The sequence below is a fragment of the Ammospiza nelsoni genome, chromosome 27 (assembly GCF_027579445.1).
Source record: "Ammospiza nelsoni isolate bAmmNel1 chromosome 27, bAmmNel1.pri, whole genome shotgun sequence".
NCBI classification, from domain to species: domain Eukaryota; kingdom Metazoa; phylum Chordata; class Aves; order Passeriformes; family Passerellidae; genus Ammospiza; species Ammospiza nelsoni.
In genome coordinates, this window is record NC_080659.1 from 1,289,491 (window position 1) to 1,311,725 (window position 22,235).

The 22,235-nt window shown below is 54.3% G+C and overlaps 2 protein-coding genes across 2 annotated transcripts; both read left to right on the plus strand.

Annotated features, from left to right (window-relative positions):
* The first annotated feature begins 1,899 nt into the window (after positions 1–1,899).
* Positions 1,900–5,447, plus strand: PRAM1 (PML-RARA regulated adaptor molecule 1). The gene is made up of 8 exons (XM_059489961.1): positions 1,900–1,955; positions 2,306–2,418; positions 2,715–2,769; positions 3,054–3,147; positions 3,400–3,562; positions 4,109–4,142; positions 4,717–4,751; positions 5,207–5,447. Exons 4-8 carry the CDS (start codon positions 3,076–3,078, stop codon positions 5,209–5,211), a joined length of 309 nt encoding a protein of 102 aa, XP_059345944.1. The 5' UTR covers positions 1,900–1,955; positions 2,306–2,418; positions 2,715–2,769; positions 3,054–3,075; the 3' UTR covers positions 5,212–5,447.
* A 917-nt stretch (positions 5,448–6,364) lies between these two features.
* Positions 6,365–21,799, plus strand: LOC132084506 (excitatory amino acid transporter 5-like). The gene is made up of 11 exons (XM_059489651.1): positions 6,365–6,541; positions 8,901–8,980; positions 12,495–12,707; positions 13,364–13,406; positions 14,709–14,931; positions 17,720–17,819; positions 18,029–18,262; positions 19,763–19,957; positions 20,575–20,709; positions 21,478–21,577; positions 21,662–21,799. The coding sequence occupies exons 1-11, from the start codon at positions 6,365–6,367 to the stop codon at positions 21,797–21,799; spliced, it is 1,638 nt and encodes a 545-aa protein (XP_059345634.1).
* Positions 21,800–22,235: the final 436 nt, after the last annotated feature.

Sequence of the window (22,235 nt, forward strand, 5' to 3'; positions counted from 1 at the left end):
CACAGTGCAGGTCACAGTTTGGGACAGCACTCACCTCACTCTGCCTGTGAGACCCCGGCACCAGCGGTGTGTGGGAAGAAGGGGACGGCTGCAGGTGGCAACTTCCACCCAGTGCCTGCAAAGCCAGGAGGAGATGTGTTGAACAAGAGGGTGGAAGCCAGCTCTGATCCTCCCCACAGGAAGGCAGCCCAGCAGACACGGCCACCTGCCAAAGACAAGGGGGCTGCAGTGGTTCTTGCCAAGGGTGCAGCTGCTGCAGCGCCCCTGCTCGCTGTGGGCAGCCCCCAGAGGATGGAGCACCCAGCTCTGCCCAGGAGGAAGCCTCTGCCACATGTCAGGGCACTGGGAGCGAAGCCAGGCAAACCCCAGCGCCCTCCTGATGTGGATTTGGCAAAGTTCAGAGCAGCTGCACGTCCCGGGACGTCCATCTGTCCTCCCACAGAACCACCAAGGAGTGCCACCACTCCGCTGGGTATGGCCAGGCACAGAAAAGCCTCTCAGCAAAGGGCACTGCTCATTCAGGAGGGAAAATCTCCCCAGTTAGAGCCTGCAGCTCTTGGGAGATGGAAACACTGGGAGGGCTTATGGAGAGGTGGGACTTGTATAAGCAATAGCATGAGAATGAGAGAGAAGGAGGGCAGGTGAAGAAACAAAGTGCCCTGTCCCTGGCTGGGCACAAGTTTCCATCTCTGGAATCTTTGTAGGAAGTAAGGTTGGAGTATGTAACATAAGAGATATTGCCAAATTGGAGTGAGCCCAAGATGGCTGGGGACTAGAGCACATGGAGAAAGAAAGGCTGAGACCCAGGCTTGTTCAGCTGGGAGGAGAGGGAAGAAGGGGAGATGTCACTGCCCCAGCTACCTAACGGGGAGAAAATGGGGCCAGACTCTTCCCAGAGGTGCCCGGGGCAGGCCTGGGGTGATGGGCAGGAGCAGCAGGGGAGGTGCCAGTCAGACACTGCCAGAGCCAGGCTGCTGTGGTGCTTTCTCACAGCTGCTGTTCTGCTAATCCACACTACAGTGATGAGAGCTGTTTCAAATGCCATTTCTTGCTTGGTTTCTCTAACCATGAGAGTAGACTTCCCTTCCTTTCCTTAAGAGAACTGAAAAATTGAGCTGGTCTATGTTATAATTAAAAGGTGTTATCAGGGCTGGCCATGCTGTTGTGCTGGGAGATTCTCACATGACTGGCTACAGGTATTTATTTGTCTCATGGGTCCTGAGGCAAGCTGCAACATTTAGAATCACACCTTGCCTTGATTTGATAGTTTTTGTTAATTTTTAGGGCAATCTTATGATTTTTAGGGCCAAGTATGTGATTGTATATTACTTGGTACTGTAAAGCAGCAGAGATTTGATGTTGTACTCAGGACTTTGTGCCCATTTTTGGTTGGTCTGGTTGACCAGGCTGGAGACAGGGCTTGTGATACATATAAGGGCTTGTTAGCAGGGGTGTGGTCATGCTGGCAATCCTAAAAGGAGCAGCAGTATCTTCTGACTGATGATGCTCCTGAGCATGTGGACATATCCAGGACTTGCCCTGACTCTGGTACATATCTGAAATTTAGGGGTTTTACACATTCATGATACCTGTTTTGGCCTCTTCCCCTCTCCTTCCATCATTTGTCCAGAAAAAAGTAATATTAGAAATATGCAAACTGGGAAATACATAATCAGGGTCCTCAGTGAGGAACCTGATGAGCTGTGCACTGGTGTGCTGGAAGAAAATCCCTGGTCAACACGTGTAGTCAGTTTTATCTCCCCACCTCCTCCTGCACTGAATCCAGCCCAGAGTGGCTCTCACCTCAGGATGGCTGATAGAGCTAAGGAGAAAATATGAAATAATCCCTCCCTGCTCCCTCCTGCTCTGTTGTTTGTCACAGGTCCCCTGCAACCAGGCTGTGCTGCACCAGTGCCTGCACGATTCCCACTGCAGGATGCTCCGAGTGCCACGGGGTAAGGACTGAGGCAGCCCTGCTGCTCCAGGCTGTGCCAAGCCCCTGGGAAGGGCACAAGATGTGACAGCAAGAGGATGTTTGGGTTTTCCTGCCTGCTGCTGGAGCCCAGGGTGTGGAAGCAGCTCCCACAGTGTGAAGATGGCCATGCCTTGGGGCTATGTTACCTCACTGTGGCCATTGCACGCTGCTGCCTGTCCACATCCAGCTGTGTGAGGAGCTGCTGGCACAGGGCACGGGGCTGCTGTCCTGCTCTGGCCCAGGGCCAGTCCATGGTCAGCCCAATCCTCCTCCTGATTCTGCCCTCAGCCCCCACTGCAGCAGCACCTCCTGTGCTCTGCCTCCCTGCAGGGATGAAGATGAGATATACGACGATGTTGAGTCTGTTGAGCTGGCCAGGAGAAGCCCAGGCCTTGTGCTGCCTTCTGTGTCCCAGCTGTCTGTGTGTCCCTGCCCCAGAGGAGGTGAGTACAGCCTGGATGCTGTTTGGGCTGAGACCTGCAGCTCCAAGAGCTGTGAGGCCCCAGCGAGCCATGGGCAGCAGCAGGGTCTGTGCTGAGCCTGCTGCTGCCCACGGCAGGGCAGTGGGTTCCTCTTGTAAATGGGCACACGAAGCCCTGATCCCCCCAGACTTGGGGGCAAACTCAGGATTTGGTCCCAGGAGGAGAGAACTCTTGCTGCTCTTTGTACCCTGCTTTGGGAAGTGTTTTCACCTCACAGCAGCCTCATGGCAGCACTCTCCCCGGGTTTGGTTTTACAGGTGGAAATGCTGGCCGAGCCTCTAACAGGGTTACCTTGCTGGCAGCTACACAGAGGTAAAGGGGCTTTTTTACTCTTTCTAAGGGTCTCAAAATGGCCAGGGCTCCTTGCTGCTCTGACAAAGCTGCTGCTTCAATGTTCTCTGCTGGGCTTGCAATAGGAAGGTCTGTGGTGAAGAGCACAAGCTGCAGGCTGCACACCTTGGCCTGAGAGCCTCCACAGCCCCAGGGCTGGTGCAGGGAAATGCAATGGGGAGCAGCCAGGAGGGAGAAGGGGATGGGAGGGAGCAGAGCATGGGGTGGGGTCATCTGAACCTTCCCATGGCTTTCAATGGCTGCAGAGAATCCCAGGTCTCCCAGAAGATGAAGACCATGACACTCAAGGCATGCAAGAAGGAAGAGAAGATGGACAGGGGGTTTCAGAAGAAATTCAAGGTGAGCAGCAGTGAGTGATCACTTTTCCCTTTGAGCTTCTTCTCCCCTTCTGGGAAGGGTGCAGTGCAATGGCAGAAAGGAGCTGTGCTCCTCAGGGACCAGTGATACCCGGATCACACCCTGCCTTGTTCCCCCAGGTCAGAGCAGTCCCACAGACCATTTGGCCAGGAGGAATCTGTTCTTTTTCAAGGAGGGAGAGCGGTCAGACCTGCCTGACTCAGCTCCCCATGGGCACTGCTGTTTGTGTTTCAGTTCGAAGGCAGCATCAAAGTCCTGACTCAGATGATGGTCGACCCTGCAGCGACAGAGAAGAGGGGCGGAGCGAAGAACCTGCCACTGAGACCGGGAGAAATCCTTGATGTCATTCAGTTCACAAATGAGGAGCAAATCCTCTGCCGGAACAGCCAGAGGAGGTGTAAGTCTGCAGGGGGATGGGGCTCGCCCGGAGCAGGGAGCACAGCACAGTTTTGGGAAGAAGCTTATTCGTGCAAACATGCCCTGACAGACCTGCTGACAGATCTCCTCCACCTGTTAGACAGATCTGACAGGTACCCTGCTATCCTGAGAAGGCTCCCACTTTTCTCTGCACAAATATCCTGCTCTTCCTTCCACTCAGCAGCAGCATTTCTGCTGTGAGCTGGGCTTGTCCTTTCCCTCTGCTAGAAGCTTTCGCAGTCCTTGAAGCCTCCAGGTGGAATGGGCTGGAGGTTGCTCAGCAGAGGGGAAGGGTTCAGGCTCTTCCCTGCCTGCTGCCATTCAGCCTGGCAGCTCCTTCCTGACTCTGCCCAGAGCAGGCTCCTGCTGAGGGTCCAGCTGGGCTGCCCAGAGCTGGATTCCTTCTTGTCCCAGCTCTTTCTGGGAATGTGAGGTGTTGCTAAACCCTGGGCAGGGGCAGGGGTGATTCCTGCTCATGCCCTGGTTCCCAGCACAACCTGACATGTTTTTCTTCACTCTGTTGCAGATGGCTACGTGCCCCGGGCTGTGATGCTGCCTCTGTGAGTACCCATTCCCAGCCCCTTCATCTCCACTCCATCAGCTACAACAGCTGCTCCATGAGTGGCCAGCACCAAACTAGTCCTGGCTGACAGCTCAAAACTACCCAGCTCAGGCTGGGACCATAAGCCTAACACCAGCAGGTTCCCCTGGGGTGGAATCTGCCATTTCTGGTGTCAGGAGACATTCTGTCCCTGGGACTCTGGAAGCACTCCCCAGGCTGTGGTCCCTTGTGTGGGACCTGCCCAGACACTGCTCAGAGGCTGCTGCTGGGACAGGATGAGGGTGCAGCCCCTCTGCAGAGCTGGGTCTGCAGCTCCTGGCAGCCTGGGATGAAGCCACCATCCTGAGAGGGGCCAGAGCCACCTTAACCCCACTCCAGATGGTCCCAGCCATGCAGGGAGAGCACAGCACTGGGAGGGGAAACGGGGCTGCAGGTGGACACCAGAGTCCAGAGACAGGTCAGCAGGAGCTGAGACAGACCAGGCAGCAGGAGCTGACCCTTGCCTCAGGGTTGGGAGATGGTGGAACATGGGACACCACACTGCCCACAGCACCCTGTCTTTGTGCTTGCAGGGACACTGACATCTATGATGACGTTGAGATTTACGGTAGGTGCACAGAACTGCTGCCATACCCCTTCACTGGCCACAGTTACCACCACACCAAGCACCAGGATTCCCCTCCTCCTGACCCTTTGCTGCTTTGCTGCCTTCCCTCTCTCTCTTCCCTCTGTGTAATTCCTCTTCCTCTCCCTGAGGTATCCTTTACTTACTCACAGTTCCCTAAAAGTCTTCATGTTCCTCTGTTCCCAATTATTTGGACTCCTCTGCACCCTGTTCTCAGCTTGCTCCCTCCACTTGCTGCGAGCCCCAGGGCCCCTTCAATGTCCTTTGAGGTGTCCCTGATCCCCCAGAGAGCTCAGACTTCCCTTTCCTGAGCAGTTACTCTCTCCTGACATGCAAACTCCATCCCTGGCTGGCAGTTGGCTCTGAAGATGGAGCTGAATAGAGACAACTGTATTTCAGCTCTGCTCACAAGAACACTCTTTCCCTAATTCTGGCAGGCTGAGCCAACCACGCTGAGGCCAAAGGCACAGGACAGCACCACAGAGACCCCAAGGGCTGAAACATGAAGAGCACCAGACACCAGGCTCCTTTTGGGAAGGAGCTCTGCTTCCTCTGAGACTGACTGCAACACCACCGTGTCCCTGCCAGAACAGAACAGTAGCATGGCTGCTCAGCCCCCGGGGCTGCACAGATCCTGTCCCATGGGGCAGGGGGCCCCAGATCCTCAAGTCTGTACACCATCACTGTAGCTCTGTTTTGTCTGTGTAAAATATAGCCATGGTTCAAGAGGATTTTATGGCTGGTTGAGGGTTTTATGGCCCTTGGGGGGGGGGGGGGATGAGGTGGGGAGAGAGGGGTAAAATCAGGCCCATAAAGGTTTTAATATTTTCCCATTCCCAGAGCATCTTCAGCCTGGGACCCACCTGCCCTTTTATTCTGCACCACACTCTGGCCCCAGTGGCACTCGTGGCCTGAACCAGAGGCAAACTGAACACAGAAATACTCTAAAATATCATGAATTATGGACCAGCTGCTCCAGCAGCATCTCATGGCCATGGGGCAGCTTCCCTGGAGAGCTGGCAGGAGGTTGGATCCCTTGGGGCAGATATTTGTGTGGGAATGTTCAGCATGACCTCTTGGTGCCTTGGGCTGTGCTTGCAGGTGCCGTGTGAGGTTCCCTCATTCACTGAGAAAGTTTCCCTTTGCTGACCCTGCCCTCATGAAGCCCTCACAGATGGGGGCAGGACTGGGGTGCACTCACAGCCAGCGGGGAGCACAAATCTAGTGCAGGACCCAGATCTGGTGGCAGGATCCACTTTTGGTGGATCCTTTTGGATCAGGAACAGTGAGAAGTTCTGGGGCTGAGTCCCTGCTCTCAGTCTGCGCACTGGCCCCCATCCCCGGGGCTGGAGGGTTAAACTGGGAGGGTTCAGCACCTCACGGCGGGATGCCAAGCCCAGATTAACCCGTTGAAGACGTCACTTTCCATTATGGGAAAGGCTCCCAAATATCCCTGAAGCTTTTGGTTGTGGGGATTAAGCAGCAGCACACTCAGCTGCGGGCACAGAGCAGGCTCCGTTGGCGCTGCGGGGCCGTGGCCATGAGCAGGGCTGGGAGCTGCTCCCAGGGGCAGCATCGGGGCAGCTGAGGGGACCATGTGGGAGTGGGTCAGGAGAGCTGTGCTGCACTCGCTGGCCACGGCCCTCCTGCGCCTCTGGAAGTGGCTGCGGGCGTTCTGGTACAAAAATGGCCTCCTGACCCTCTCCATGCTCTCGGTGGTCACCGGATGCCTCCTGGGGTTCCTGCTGCGGGCGCTGGAGCTGACAGACCTGGTGAGCCTGGCTGGAATGGTGATGGGAGTGAGGGGATGGAGTGGGGCAGGGGCAAACCCTGGTGCCAGTGAGGGTCCCAGATGGGCACAGCCCCAAAAGCAAGGGCACCTGCCCAAGAAAACCACCTTGAGGCAGGTTTCTCCCCATGGCTTTTTTCTCTTTTCCCTTTTCTTTCCTTTTTTTCCAAGAAGGTGCCAACAAATGCCCAAGCTATAGGACAAATCCCGCCTCCCTCCAATGAGAGTGGGGAGCTCTGGGCTGGACCTCATGGGGCTGCAGGAGCTCGAGGTGGGATGAGGATGGGAAAGGGGGAATGTTTACTCAGGGGCTCGATGCTCAGTAAACATCTCCACAGCAGCTCCAACACCACCAGCAGCACTGGCATCTGAGGAATGGGGTCCAGGGAATGGGTTTTGAGGGATGGGGTCCAAGGGATGGGGTTTGAGGGATGGGGTCCAGGGGATGGGGTCCTCCCATTACTCTCCCCAGCCATGTGCAATCAAAGCACATTTCCATGCTCTGGAGAGGACCCAGCAAATAAATAGAGAGCTGGTGGGGAGTGTGGAGGAGTCACCTTCCTTTGAGGAGACAAATGCATTGGAGAAAACACACGAGAGAGAAAGGCACAGTTGGCTCAGCCCCTTCCAGGAGCATCACACTGTGAAAGGCTCCAAGCTGAGAGCTCTGCCCTGGGGCAGCAGGGCCATGGCTCAGCCCTGATCCTGGGCCAGGCTGCTGAGCCCAGAGGGGGAACGCCGCTCGGGAGAGCTCAGCTGATGCTGGAACATCCCTGTGTTGCCCACTAGGATTTAGCAAAGTCTTGTCATTTCAATTAGGCCCTTCAGCATCAGCGCAGCAGGGATGATCTCGTTACTTAATTGAAGCTGGGTGTAATCTCCCTGCTTCCCAGTGCACACACCCGTGCTGGGCTTCAGGCTGGCAGAGTCTTGGGGCTCCAGCCCCTCGTCCTGCCATGCATCAAGTTTATCCTTCCTCTGCTCCAGCCCATCCTGCCCTGTTGCCACAGCTCTGCTGTGGGCCTGTCAGCCTCTACAGACTGTCCCCAGTAAGGACTTTTGTCACAAAATCTGGAGGAGAGCTGGAGAGGTGGCCAGTCCCTGCTTTCCTCCCGGCAATGGGAAAGTGTCACAAAGCTGAGAGACCCCTGGCAAAGAGATCCTGTTCATTTCTGGCACTACCCCTTGCACTCAGCTGGGCCCATGGCAGCTCTGCTCTGCCTGAGCTCCCTGGGGACATCAGCCACGTCCAGGTCACACACTGGGACAGTGCAGGGACAGCACAGGGGAACAATTGAGCAGCTGCCTTGGCACCCCTCAAAGCCTCAGCCTGAGGTGGTGGCTACTTTGTAGAAACCAAAAGTACCTGAGGCCAACTCAAATCCCTCCCTGACAGCTCTACAGAGGCACAGCAAAATAGGGGGATCAGGGATAGAAGGATGATGGATGGATGGATGGATGGATGGATGGATGGATGGATGGATGGATGGATGGATGGACGGAGGGATGGATGGATGGATGGATGGATGGATGGATGGATGGATGGATGGATGGATGGATGATGGATGGATGATGGATGGATGGATGGATGGATGGATGGATGGATGGATGGATGGATGGATGGGGGGATGGATGAATGGATGGGGGATGGATGAATGTGGGGATGGATGGATGCATGGTTGGAGGGATGGGTGGTGGGCAGAGACAGGGATAGAGGGAAGGAGGGATGCTGGCCAGGTTGCTGGTCCCACAGACCCCTCACTCTCCCCTTGGTCATGGCTGTGGGATTCAGACTTTGGGGGATGTCTCTGCAGCCCTTCCCCATGTCCATGTGAGGGGTGTAGGGGGTGGAGAGATGCCATGGCACCAAAATTGTGCCATGGATGGGCCAGACACCTGGGCTCTCCCAGAGCTCATCTTTTCCAGCTGCAGCTATGAGATAAATCCCACCTTTTGTTGCTGCCAACAGCTTTGGGGCACTTTTGCCCCAAATCAGATGCAGCCAAGCCTCTGCTCCCTGGTAATGAGAGCAATGACTTTTGGGAGGGGCCAGTGGTGGGAGCATGTGGACCATTCCCTAGAAGGCTACAGAATCAAGAATGGTTTTGGGAGGGGACCAACCTCCCCATGCTCCTCCCTTGTTTGTAGCCAGGTTTGCCATGTGGCCAATACTGCCCATCCCTGAGCCAGCTCCCAGTAAGGGACAGCAGAGAAATGGCCTCAACGAGGGGCTGCCAGTTCAGAACCCAGTTCAGAGCTGGGTCTGGTTGGGAAAAAAAGGCAAATTGATCAAGCTTGAGCCTGAAATCATTTACCTGACACATGCTCTGCTCTATGTGCAGGAGAAGCAGTATTTTTCCTTTCCTGGAGAGCTCCTCATGAGGATGCTGAAGATGCTGATCCTGCCCTTGATCACCTCCAGGTAAGACATTGTCTTCTGCTCTAAAGCACCATCTTTCCATCACGTTGAAAAGATCACCCTGCAACACCCCAGTGAGGAGATTACCTGAAAACTGCATGGGGTGAGAATAATCCTGGCTCCAGGCAGCTGGCAGCCAAGCAGATGGCTTGGTGTCCGTCAAACCCCACTATTTCCATCAGCAGTCTGGGACAAATCCTCACCTGGATTTGGTAGGCACTTGCACCCACCTCAGATACCTGCACTGGCTGGGGTGTTTCTGTTCTTTTGGGCAGCTGGTGGTGCCAGGACCATCTGTGGGCAGTTGTGATGGGCTGCTTAACCTCAAAGCAGATTCTCTTAGAGGGATTTGAGAAAGTTCGGGTAAAAAATCATAGGTATTCCTCAGTGCTGTGTATTTGCTGTTTGCAAATTCCCATTTTATTGGTCCATACAGACCTAGAAATAAGAAACAGAGCCAGCAGTCCTACTGGGGTCTAAGCAAGGTCTTGAAAACCTTGTATGGATTGAGATGTTGCAAACAAATGTTGGCATGTGCTCATCAGACACACACAAATTATCAAGTCCTTGCTCCCTCGAGGATGTGTCTTTTCTCTATTGTTGGTCAGAGTTTGCTTGTTGTCCCATTTGTCTCTGGTTCATTTCTGAGGACAGAGTGGTCTCTATCCTGGCCACACTTGACCTGTTCAGTGAGGTCTGTACCTCACATCCCTCCCTGAGGTGCCTGGTGGTTCCCTTTGCTCTCAGCCCTCCCTGCAGCAGTTGCTGGGTGCTCTCCTCTGATCACTCTGCTGTCTGTGGGTGCAGGCTCTGCAGAGCCTCCTGCAAGTTTTCTTTCATGTTGGATTGAACCAGGGACTTTTCTATAATTACTGAATGATGGTGAAGTCGTAATTCGGCTCCTGCTGGGTTCAGATTTGCCCCAGCAGGCTGCACAAGGTCTGGATAGCTCAGTCCCTTAGGGACAGACTGCCTGGATTCCCAAGCAGCTCTCAGCAAGCTTAAGGGATATCAGCTCTTTAATGATTATCAGCTCTTTAGTGATTCCAGCTCTTTGTGATTCCAGCTCTTTGCTTGCTCAGTGCTGCAGGCAGGCAGACTCAGGGTGAGAGAGGAGAAGGCTGTTCTGGTGTTCCCCAGTGATGTCTGTGACAGTGGTCACAAGGGTTTTCAGGTGAAGGGAGAGACGAGAATGTTGACTTCATGTTCAGAAGGCTCGATTTATTATTTTATGATATATATTACATTATGACTATACTAAAAAGAAATAGAAGGAAAGTTCTCAGAAGGCTAGCTAAGCTAAGAATAGAAAAGAATGAATAACAAAGATCTGTGTCCTGGCAGAAAGCGGGCACAGCTCTGCCGTGAGTGGTCAGTAAATCCAAACATCTACAGGAGACCAATCACAGATGCACCTGTTACATTCCACAGCAGCAGATAACCATTGCTTACACTTTGTTGCTGAGGCCACAGCTTCTCAGAAGGGAGAAAAATCTCAAGAAAAGATTTTTCACAAAAGATGTCTGTGACAATGTCTTTACTGGGTGATCTGTGAAGGGTTCCAGCAACAGCTCCTCTACAGAACCAGGCGAAACCAGCCCATTATACAGGGAATGGGGGGATCAGAAATTGTCCAATAGCAGGGGTTAAAAGGGAGTGACCTGTGGGCTTACAGAGAGATAAGCTGGGGTCTGAAAGGCAGAAGAGAGGGGCTTCCAGCTATTCACCATGACTTGGCATTTCCTATCTTTAGGCCTCTGCCGTCCATGGGGCCTTTGCAATCCCTGTGCCTGCTACAAAGTGGTGCCTTCCCTCTGCACAGCATCCCGAGGGCCCTGGGTGTGCTCTGGGGATGGAGCTCTGGAGATCCCCAAGCCCTAAGGTGGAAAGCACCACCCATGCCAGGGTTGCTTTTCTGGACTCTCTTGAGTTTCCAAGGCCCTTCTCCTCCTGGATGTGTGGCTGCTGAATGGGATCCATGGGCTGAGCACCACCTCAGCCCCCCTGTGTGTCCCCAGGGTTGGCACTGACACCTGCAGCCTTTGATCATGTGCAGTGTGGGTCTGTGCATGGGGGGCACACTGCAGCCCCAAACACTCACATTTCACAGAATCCTGGAATATCCTGAGCTGGAAGGGACCCTCAGGGATCATTGATCCCAGCCCCTGTCCCTGCCCAGCCACCCCAACAGCCCCACCCTGAGCAGCCCTGGGAGCTCCTGCAGCTCTGGCAGCCTTGGCACCATTCCCTGGGCAGCCTGGGCAGTGCCCAGCAGCCTCGGGGGGCAGAACCTTGCCCTGAGCTCCATGCCAAGGCCTGGCACAGCTGCAGCCCTTGCTGGGCTCCTGTCCCTGTGCCAGAGCAGAGCTCAGCCCCTGCCCCTGTGCCTGCCCTGGGGAGGAGCTGCAGCCCCCGAGGAGCCTCCCCTCAGTCTCCTGGGCTGCAGCTGAACGAGCCAAGTGCCCTCAGCTGCTCCTCAGCCCTTCCCCAGCTCCGTGTCCCTCCTCTGGGCACTCTCCAACAGCTTTGGGTCCTTCTGATCTCGTGGTGCCCAAAGTGCCCCCAGCACTGGAGCTGAGGCTGCCCCAGGGCAGAGCAGAGTGGGACAATCCCTCCCTGGGCCTGGTGCCCCCAGCACAGGGTGGCCCTTGGGGCTGCCAGGACCCAGCAGTGACTCAGATCCAACTTGCACTGACCAGGACCCCCAGGGCCCTTCCCAGGGCGCTGCTCTCCAGCCTCTCATCCCCAGTCTGCCCCTGCACCCAGGGCTGCCCCATCCCAGGGCTGGATCCGACACTTGCCCTGTTAAACACCACATGGCTGGGGATTTCCCACCCCTCACATTTGTCAGGGTCTCTGTGTGGCCTCTCTGCCCTTGAGAATGTCAGCAGTTCCTCCCAAGTGAGCCTCAGCAAACCCAGTCCTGCACCCAGCTTGTCCCCACCACCAGCACTGCTCTCCCTGCTGGGGCAGCCTGTGATGCCCTCTCTATTTTTAGTTTTGCTGAGAAGTAGCTTATGGGTTACTTCTTAGGAAAGCTTATGTGTGCATGAAATCTGAACCTGCAGGTCCCTCCTGGGGGCATGGGGTCCATCCCCAGCAGGATTTTATGAACCTTGCTGGTACCTTCCTTTGCTCCTCACAATGGCACACAGCAGTGGCACGAGGCAATGGAGATATAAGATAATAGCATCTCACAAAAAAGGAGCAACATCAGAACAACTTAGAACAACTAAGAAAATAAACTTATTAACCCTCACAGAAAACACAGCCAGACCTTGAGAAGAAGCTTGGAGGTGTCTCCTGCCCTTCACAGCTCAGCTTGGGGTGTCACAAGCTCATTCTGGGTGTGAGATCCTGTAGATGCTGGCACAGGAATGTGCAAGAGTTCAGTGATGCCCTTAGGTTTTGGTTTAAAAATCCTGCAGAAACCCCTCCCACCTTGGAGATTTTGCCCATCAGGTGCATCTTGTGCAGTCTGGGGAGCAGACAGTGACCCCTCTGTTCTGTGCTGCAGCCTCATGTCTGGGCTGGCCACCATGGACTCCAGGGCCTGTGGGAAGATGGGGGTGATCACCATCACCTACTACCTTTGGACAACCTTCATGGCAGTGACCGTGGGGATCATCCTCGTGGTCAGCATCCATCCTGGGGCAGCTGCCCAGAAGGACAACTACTCTGTGGGGAAAGTGGTGCTCAGCTCCGCCGACGCGTTACTGGATTTAATCAGGTGTGTCCTGGAACCCAGCAGAGCCAAGGCTGTGGTAACAAACTCTCCCCAGAAGGTTCTGAGTTCCCAGAAGACCCTGAGTTCTCAAGGGGAACAGGAGAACCGCTGGCCAGGTGCTGGTACCTCCAAGGCCAGCAATATGGGGTTCATTTCCCCCAGCCATCCCCTCTGGCCCCTCTGGCACAGCCCCTGCTCTCCCAAAGCCATCAGCAAGGAGATGCTCTCCAGCAGAGATCAGGCACAGTTCCCAGCAAGGTTTGGATTCTCTTCTGCAGCCCCAGCTGGGACAGGCCAAGCCCAGAGCTGGGTTAGGCATGGATGGGGTTACCTGGGGAGGGGTTGCAGCAAACACCCAGGGGCTGGAGGAGAATCTCCATCTCTGGAGCTACTGGATTGACTGGACCAGGCTCTGAGCAGGGGCTGCAGATGGAAGATGTCCATCCCAGGCTCAGCCTCTCCACCAAACCCATTTACTCAAGGTTCTCAGTCCTGCTTTGCATTCACCTTCCAGCCTTTCTTTGCTCTCAGCCTGCACAGCTATCATAAGCTGTTGTTGGCTTTCACCTCCTCTGGACATTGTGCCCACCAGAAGTGCTTCCCAGGATGCTCCCTTTGCTCTCATAACACTCTAGCCCTGTGTCATTGGTCTCTTACAGAAACATGTTTCCTTCTAACCTGGTTGAAGCTTCGTTCCAGCAGGTGAGTTCCCCTGACCCCTCTGCGTGCTCAGCTCCACACGGGGCTGCCTCTGTGCCCACCCACAGCCTGGACAGGAGCCCCTTCCCCTCCCTGAGCTTCCCCTTCCCTTCCTCTGCATCCCCCACACTCACCCAGGGCGGGCCCTGAAGGTGGGAGAGCGCTCACAGGGACCCCGTGCCTGCCCTCTGCCTGCCAGGCTGCCCAAGGGAGCAGCACAAACCCCTGAGACCCTGCTCAAACCCCCCAGACCCCGCTCAAACCCCTCAGACCCTGCTCAAACCCCTCAGACCCTGCTCAAACCCCCCAGACCCTGCTCAAACCCCTCAGACCCCGCTCAAACCCCTCAGACCCTGCTCAAACCCCTCAGACCTTGCACAAACCCCTCAGACCCTGCTCAAAACCCTCAGACCTTGCACAAACCCCTCAGACCCTGCTCAAACCCCTCAGACCCTGCTCAAACCCCCCAGACCCTGCTCAAACCCCTCAGACCCCGCTCAAACCCCTCAGACCCTGCTCAAACCCCTCAGACCTTGCACAAAACCCTCAGACCCCGCTCAAACCCCTCAGACCCTGCTCAAACCCCTCAGACCCCGCTCAAACCCCTCAGACCTTGCACAAAACCCTCAGATCCCGCTCAAACCCCTCAGACCCTGCTCAAACCCCTCAGACCCCGCTCAAACCCCTCAGACCTTGCTCAAACCCCTCAGATCCCGCTCAAACCCCTCAGACCCTGCTCAAACCCCTCAGACCCCGCTCAAACCCCTCAGACCCCGCTCAAACCCCTCAGACCCCGCTCAAACCCCTCAGACCCTGCTCCTGGGCAGGGCAGGGGCAGTGTGGGCTGGGCACAGGCAGGGAAGGGGGCACAGAGAAGGGACACCGAGAAGGGACACAGAGAAGGGACACCGAGAAGGGACGCCTGAGGGAAGGTACAGCGGTCAAAGGGGACAGCTGGAGTGGCCAGCTAGGCTGTAGGCACAGGGAAAACAAGCTGCTGGCATTGGGAAAGCATCGCTAAAGCTCCCGGGAGGGGGAATGGAGGGACAGAGGGACCCCAGCGCTGGGCTGGCATCACCAACACCACGAGTCTGCTCTGCAGCCTTGGCTGAGCACGGTCTGCAGCCAACAGCCACAGCTCCCCCTGCCTGACTCTCACCCTTGTCCCCACCAGCCTTTCACTGCCCGGAAACCAAACCTTGACCTCCAGGAGCACCAGCCCAGGGCTGGCTTGGCCTCCGTGCTGAGAGCAGGACAGAGCTCATACCGGCACACACTGACCTCCCTCCTTTGCTTCTCTTCCAGTACCGAACTGTTCTTGTCCCGGTGGTGAAATCTCCTGGTTTACCAAAGATCCCGGGAAAACCTCTCAATTTTATTTACTTTGCACCTGATGACAAAAACCCTGAAATCCACCGGCCTGTGTTCCTTGAGCTGACACCATCGCCCGAGATGACCTACAGGACCCTGGCTGGGACCAGCAATGAGATGAATGTCCTGGGCATTGTCATCTTCTCAGCAACCATAGGTACCTGCTCACCCACGGCCAGGGCAGCCCAGGGTGCCACTGCTGCAGCACCAGGGTTTACAGAGCAAAAGATGTGGGACAAGGTTCTTTTAGCTTCAGCTACCCCACCCCTGGGAATGGGCCCAGCACAGAGCTTGTGCCAAGGCCCTCACTGAAACTGGAGGCATAGGCAAGGCTGGTTTATCCCTCACAGCCCCCATGCCAGTCCTGAGGGTTTTCAAACCATTACATCAGCTGGGGATTCCTTTTAATGAAGTCTGAAGCTAGGTGTAATTTTGCAGAGGCTGCCTGGGCCACAGCTCACCACAAAGCCCCAAACTCTTCATGCTGAGTGTGCAGCCCCTGAGCAGGCAGGATGTCACAGCAGGGTCAGATTTGGGGCTGTTATGAGGATTCCTAACAGGACTTTCTGAAGGAGGTGGGGCAGCATCCTGCACTGAACAGCTTGCAGTCCTGTCTGGAAAAGGTGCTTGCAGCAATTCTGGGAAGGAAGAAGGAGCAGGGGTTGTGGAGAGACACTGCAAGGGAGGAGGTTTAAAGGGGAGAAAGTCATTGAAAGGAGGAACTTGAAGCTGCCTCAAAGCATAAGAGGACACAGGTGCAAGGCTGAGGGAGAAAGGGAGGAAGGAGGGATCAGAAAGGAAAGAGAGTAGGAGGCAGTGAGATGAGCATGGTGGTAGGATTATGTGTAGATTAAGAGGTGAGGGCAAGGAGCTTGAACTTTGTGTATAAGGAACCAAAAAGCCAATTAGGGGATTTGAGGTGTGGAGGCAGCACAGCCAGCACAGCACCGGAGTGCAGTCAGAGCCTGGGGAGCAGCCAGCTACAAATGTGAGACCTCAGATGTGGCCACAGCGAAAGTGGGCAGAGCCACAGCCACTGACAGACCCCTACAGCCAGAAGGTGTCTCTGGCAACCTCCTGTCCCAGCAACCAACAGCTTTTGCACACCTTGGACACCCAGGAAAGCTGCTGAGCTCCTGCCCACAGGACACGTGCCCCCTCCAGCCCGGCCAAACCTGCAAGGAGAAGCTGCTTTTCTCTTCTAAGATGACACTCCACAACCCCTCCAGCGTGGGAGTGGGATCAGCCAGAGCTGGGAGGCAGTGGGGGATCACCTGAGCCAGCCTCAGCCACCACCTGCACTTGCCATGTTTTGCCCAGGATTAGAGCTCCACAGACTGGCACAGCATCACCTGCACCAGGCACAGGCAGCTTGATAAAGGGCATTCATACACCCACAGGGGCTTTCCTTATGAGGAGAGGCTGAACTGAGTTTGCCTGGCAGAAAACAGAGAGTGACAGGCACAGCCCCATGCCTTGGGAAACAGGGATCACCTGCATGCAGCACGGTGGGGGCAGCTGGAAGCTGGCTGAGCTCTCAGCAAAGTGTGTTTGTGTCCAACACCAAAACTAGGCAGCTGGTGGGGCTCAGACCAAGGCATCCATGCAGCACCCACCAGGTACCCAGAGTGACCCCAGCTCTGACAGCTCTTCACTGGCACTGAGGGCCTCTCTGCTGCTTTTGAAATCCAGGAGGGGGCAGAGCTTTCAAGATCCTTATCTGTCCGTTTACTCGGGCCATGTCTCCCAAATCAGCTCTCTAGGACCTGAAGAGAAATTACTTTCTTCCAAAGCAGCTGTAGGGGCTACCAAATACTGGATTTGTCCACAGAGCTGAGATTTAAACATGCCAAGCCTTGTCTCATTTCTGGGTTGCAAATGCAACCCCACCTCATCTTTCTTTTGAGCAAGGCAAGAGATCCAACCATCAACCAAGGGCTTCTTGGAGTCCTCAACCCTGAACACTGAGGAGGGGATAAGCAGGACAAGATCCTGTCCATATTCTTCTTTTTCAAGATAAAACAGACACCTGCACAGTGCTTCAAAATTAATTTTTGCCAACACAGGAAGAAGGACTTGCACCAAGCTGGAAACAAGATGGGCAGATGCTCAAAGGTTCCTTTTCCCTTTGCTTGATGGGTTCCTGGAAAGCCTCTCAGGCAGCGAAAGCAATGGGGTTTAGCACTGGCAGACAGGACAGCACCATATCCTCTCCAACCATTCAAACCATAGCCTGTATTTCTGCTCTAGTATTCCTTCAACAGAAAATTAGACTGGATTAGGTTAATGCAACATCAAAGGAAAAAAACAGATTTAGGAGAGAAGGCTTAATGCCTGTATCTAAGCAACTCACTCAGATCCTTCCTGACATCACACTGTACACCACGTGTGTTGTCACCACCATGGCACAGCCTGTGAGCCACCAACAGTGACCAGCCCAGCCCAGGAGGGAGCCAGGAGGGGCCTGAGCACTGCTGGGGCCCCTTTCACTCCACAGCAGGGCAGGGATGCAGCACAGCATCCCATCCTCGGCTACAGAGAGCCCTGCCACACCTTATCCTTAAAAGAAATCCCTTTTTATTTCCAGAGGTCATTATTCTTGTATTACCAAATAGCAATCCAGATAGCCACTAATCCAGCTAATCCACAGTTTATCCACCTCAGGAAATGACTCTTCCAGCATTGAGCAGCAGTAAAGTTTATCTGTTTTCTGTGCAAGGAAGAGTTCAAATCCTGGATTTGGGTCTGGTGGGGCTTTGTGAAAAAAAGGCCAAATGCTTGTGTTTGCTTGGGACAGAGAATGGCTCTGGCTTGTAGGAGCACACAGCAACAGGACTAAATCGGGTTTAAATGGTGACCCCCATTCTGTGGCCACCAGACCCTCCAGACACTCGGCCTGTCAGGTGCTGCTCCCAAGTAAAGTAACGTGCTGTGCTTGCTTGCAGGACTTCTCCTGGGGAAAATGGGGGAGCGAGGAGCCCCCCTGGTCAACGTGTGCCAGTGTCTGAACGAAGCAGTTATGAAAATTGTCTCAATGGCTGTTTGGTAAATCTGGTTTTGATTGATCATTGACTGATTGATTTTCTTTCCTTCTATCTAATGGCAGTGCCAGTCACATGTCTGCAAGTGTCTGTTGTGTGCACTGAATTTGTTTTTGTACAACTGTACTGCACAGTACCAAACACTGCCACATCTATCTGCAGTGCTACCATGATTGCTGCATCCTCATAATTTTTTATGCTTCTTCTTTGCAGGTACTTCCCCTTTGGCATTGTATTTCTCATAGCTGGAAAGATCTTGGAGATGGAGGATCCCTCGGTTATTGGACAGAAGCTGGGACTGTATGTCATCACAGTAGTGTCAGGGCTTGCTGTGCATGGAATCATCCTCTTACCTCTGCTTTTTGTGCTCATCACCAAGAAAAACCCCTTTGCTTTCATTCAGGGGATACTGCAAGCCTTGCTGATCGCCTTAGCTACATCCTCCAGGTAGGAAAACGTGGCTGGAACCTGTGGATACTGCAGAGCAGGGATGTGGTTTAGCCAGGGACACATGGCTGTGTCTGGCCAGGTGAGCTCTGGGGGCACAGGTGTAACTCAAGGGAAAATGATGCTCCAGCACTGTCTGAAATGGGAATGCTCCTGCTTTTAGGAGGAAGCAGATGCTCAGCCCTGCCGAGGTCAGCCAGACTGGGCAGCTCCTGGGGCTCTTCCACTCACCCTCTCCCAGGGTTTTCCCAGGGCAAACCAGCAATGTTTTTGTGTGGGTGTGCACACTTCATTCCATTGCTGCAGTTTTCTTTCAATTAATTCAAACTAGGGCTGTCGTAGGTGCTTTATAAACTGCATGGGGTTGTGATCCTGAAGTTTAATTGAAAACACCAAAAGCTCTTCTGAACACTTTACTGACAATCTAAAATCAACTACAGTGTATCCCAAGTTCATCCACAGAAAAATCTTGCCTACTTTGATAAGATTTTAATCATTTTAGATTATATTTACCTATTCTATTTTCATTGAAATACATTCCTTAGAACAATGAAAGAAACTTCACACTATAAATTAGCATCCTTTCCAGGAGACAAAAATTCAAACATTTTCCTGGAGCACATTTGACCAGGCAAAGGGTTTTTCTGGCCTCTCTGTTGCTTCTCCACAGAATCCCAATAAAACCACCTGGACTGTGCCTCCCTTCCCCAACACCCACTGCTGCAACTGTTGCTTCTGCAACTCTTAATACCTGGCCTCGTCCTGAACCTGGATCTCCAGCTCTGTCTCCATCAGGCTTCTCCTCCCTCTGCTCTGCAGCCAGCTAAGGGAGGGAGAACTGTCACAGAGAGAACACCCTGCTCCATGTCCCAGCCCCATGGTCTGTGGGCTGGGGCATTGCTCTGCACCCAGAGCCCTTCCCAAATGCAGCCCCCCCTCCCAGAGTCTGTTGCAATCCCATGGACTTCTTTTCTGTGGTTTCCTTTCTTCAACCTGTTCTTCCTCCATTCCTCATCCCAGTTCCCGTGGGACAGTTGTCATCTTCATGCTAGACAGAAAGGAGAGAGAGAGGTCAGGATTGCAGGAGCTGAGGCAGGCACCCCTCATGGAGCAGACAGGTGAGGATGACAGGGGTCTGGCTGGACCCCAACCCAGCCAGTGCTGGCACACACTGTCTCACGCTGCAGGAGGTGCTGCAGGGTTAATGTGGGCACCAGGGATGGTCAAGAGAGCTGCAGCCATGGCACACAGGTGGTTACAGTGGTGCCTTCAGCCACTGAAATGACATTCTGACATTTTCTCTCTCAGCCTGCAGCTCACTTTGCTGATAATGTCTATTCCCCGGGCGGTGAGAGCTGAAGAGATTTTCATTGCTGCAGCAATTTGTGTGACATTGCAGCACCCACCCCCAGGAGGGCTGGTATTTCTGTCCCACCACACTGACTCCAACTTCTGAAGCTCAATGGAAACAGCAATTCCTGCTCATTTCTTGTCCTGCAGCTCAGCCACCCTGCCCATCACCCTCAAGTGTCTCCTGGAGAACAACGGCATCGACAGGCGCGTGGCGCGCTTCGTGCTCCCCGTGGGCGCCACCATCAACATGGACGGCACCGCGCTCTACGAGGCCGTCGCCGCCATCTTCATCGCCCAGGTCAACGAGTATGAGCTGGACCTGGGACAAATCATAACCATCAGGTACAAGTTTCTCTGCAGCAGCCACATTATTTCTCTCTATTCCTATTTATGGACATTAGGACATCCTCTTGCATTTCTCCTGTTTGCAGAGATCTGGTTAATGCAGAGTGACCTTTGCTGGGGAGCTGAGCAGCAGTGGGGGAGCAGCATGTCCCAGTCCCTGTGCTGTGTGCCAGGGAAAGCTGGGCTGGCTCTGTGCCCCCAAAGTGCTGAAAGTCAAGGACTTTGCCTGTAGGGAAAAGCCAAGCTGCACAGACATGTGGCTGGAGCAGGTCAGCACTGCAGGGCTGAGCATAGAAGGATTTCTGCAGGTGCCATATACTCCCTTTCAGGAGCAGGATATCCTCATTTTATAGTCAGGGAAATAAAGCATGTAACTAAATAATAATTAAGTACGTTTGCAAATATTTAGTAATTTTAATGAGGAAGTCCCTACCCTGAAGGCAGGGGGGAGCACAGAGCCAGGGCACTGGCTGCCAGCCCCAGGAATTAGTGACAGCACCAGGGAGCAGCAAAGTGGAGGAAGTCAGATCCAATCCAGTCCTTCCCCACAGCAGGACCTTACTCTGCCATGCAAACACGGCAGTGTGAGCTGCTCAGCCACCTTCTCTTTGCAGCATCACGGCCTCAGCAGCCAGCATTGGGGCTGCTGGGATCCCACAGTCCGGGCTGGTCACCATGGTCATCGTGCTCACCTCTGTGGGGCTGCCCACTGAGGACATCACCCTCATCATCGCCGTCGACTGGGCTCTGTAAGTGCTCTCCAGGCCACTGCTGTGGGCAGTGCCCGTGTCAATTCATGGTGCTGTATCTTCATCTTGATGGATGAAACCAGACTGCTCTCAAGACACAAACTGATGCTGGATTACACTTGTCACAGACAAACTCACAGCTTGTGAAATGTGCCATTCTAAAGCACTCAGATAAAAACACAGTGAGTCATTAGGTGAGAAACCACAGAGCAGATGCTGAGTTAGGGAAGTGACATGTGGGTGGCTGGTTTGTACTTTCCATATCCCCAGGGAAAAAAGGGAACAGTGCCAAGTATCAAGGCTGCTTTTCTCTTTCCCTCCCCCTTTTCTCTTTCCCCCAACAAAGGAAGGTTAACACACCACCAGTTCAACCTTTCAGCACCACAGGGTACCCAGCACTGCTGGCACCTTCTACTAATGTGAGAGGTGCCTGGGTAGACAAGAGAGGATCAGTAGCTGGATCTACAGCATTTCTCCTTGAGAGGCATCTCAAGGAGCTGATGACTTGCTGAAGCAGCTCTCCCTGCACTTAGCACAACAGTGCCTGCCCCAGTTTGGGAGGTGGGACTGGCAGGTCCCTGCACTGCTCACACAGGCAGGGTCACACAGATGCTGCCCCAGCACGGGGCTCACATCTCCAAAACCAACCCAGCATTGGCAACACCAGTGGGAGGGACATTGAGCATGGGGGCTGGCGTGTCCCAGAGCCACCAGCACCCCGGGCACGCTGGCCGAGGCCAGCCCTGCATCCTGGCGCTGTCTCCGCAGGGACCGGCTGCGCACCATGACCAACGTGCTGGGAGACGCGCTGGCCGCCGGCATCATCGCGCACGTGTGCCACAAGGACTTCGCCCCAAAGCCCCCCCCGGTACGTGGGGCAGGGGGGGAGGGCAGGGGGGGCACGAGGCACCTGCTCACTCCAGAAATTAAAACTCTGCTCTGATTTTTGCAGCAAAACCCAGTGAGCAACACAGACAAGTTTCTTTCTGCAGAGACCTCACACCTGCATCCCAAGGACAAAGGGATTGAAATAACCGAGGAAACGCTGTTGGATCAGACAGGAGTTCACTATAATATCTGCCAGGTGTAGATAACAGCACTCCTGCTCCAAGAAATGGCATCTGGTGCTAAACACTGACATTGGGAGTGTCGCATGTGGATGCTCTGCAAGATAAAGGCCTTACTTGGCACAGAAAGTGGGAAAACCCAGCAGGCACCCAAGAGCATGGCTCTGCCACTGGGGCAGGGAGCCAGCTCCTCCCTGCGCCTCAGGACACAGCTGGGAGCTTGCTGCCCTGTCTAAAATGGCTGGGTTTGAAGGATTTATAACTCCCATTTTTCCAAGCTCACCTATTTCTGAAAGCGAGGGAGGTGAGCAGGTGTCAGCAGACTGGATTTGGTGGGAATGCAGTAGGGATGGGACATAACACTGAACCCTCTGGCCAGCAGCTCTTCCCTGGAGGCCAGGCTGTGCTCCAGAAGCTTTTGTTTTCCTTATGATAGAGATTATTTTTTTAATCAATGCT

Bases quoted from the DNA above. Each gene is read 5' to 3' on its own strand.
- PRAM1 (XM_059489961.1), top strand. From the start codon at position 3,076: ATGAAGACCATGACACTCAAGGCATGCAAGAAGGAAGAGAAGATGGAC. The intron at 3,148-3,399 runs GTGAGCAGCAGT...TTTGTGTTTCAG, and splicing joins GGTTTCAGAAGAAATTCAAG to TTCGAAGGCAGCATCAAAGT. The intron at 4,143-4,716 runs GTGAGTACCCAT...TTGTGCTTGCAG, and splicing joins CGGGCTGTGATGCTGCCTCT to GGACACTGACATCTATGATG.
- LOC132084506 (XM_059489651.1), top strand. From the start codon at position 6,365: ATGTGGGAGTGGGTCAGGAGAGCTGTGCTGCACTCGCTGGCCACGGCC. The intron at 6,542-8,900 runs GTGAGCCTGGCT...CTCTATGTGCAG, and splicing joins CGCTGGAGCTGACAGACCTG to GAGAAGCAGTATTTTTCCTT. The intron at 19,958-20,574 runs GTACAAGTTTCT...TTCTCTTTGCAG, and splicing joins GGACAAATCATAACCATCAG to CATCACGGCCTCAGCAGCCA.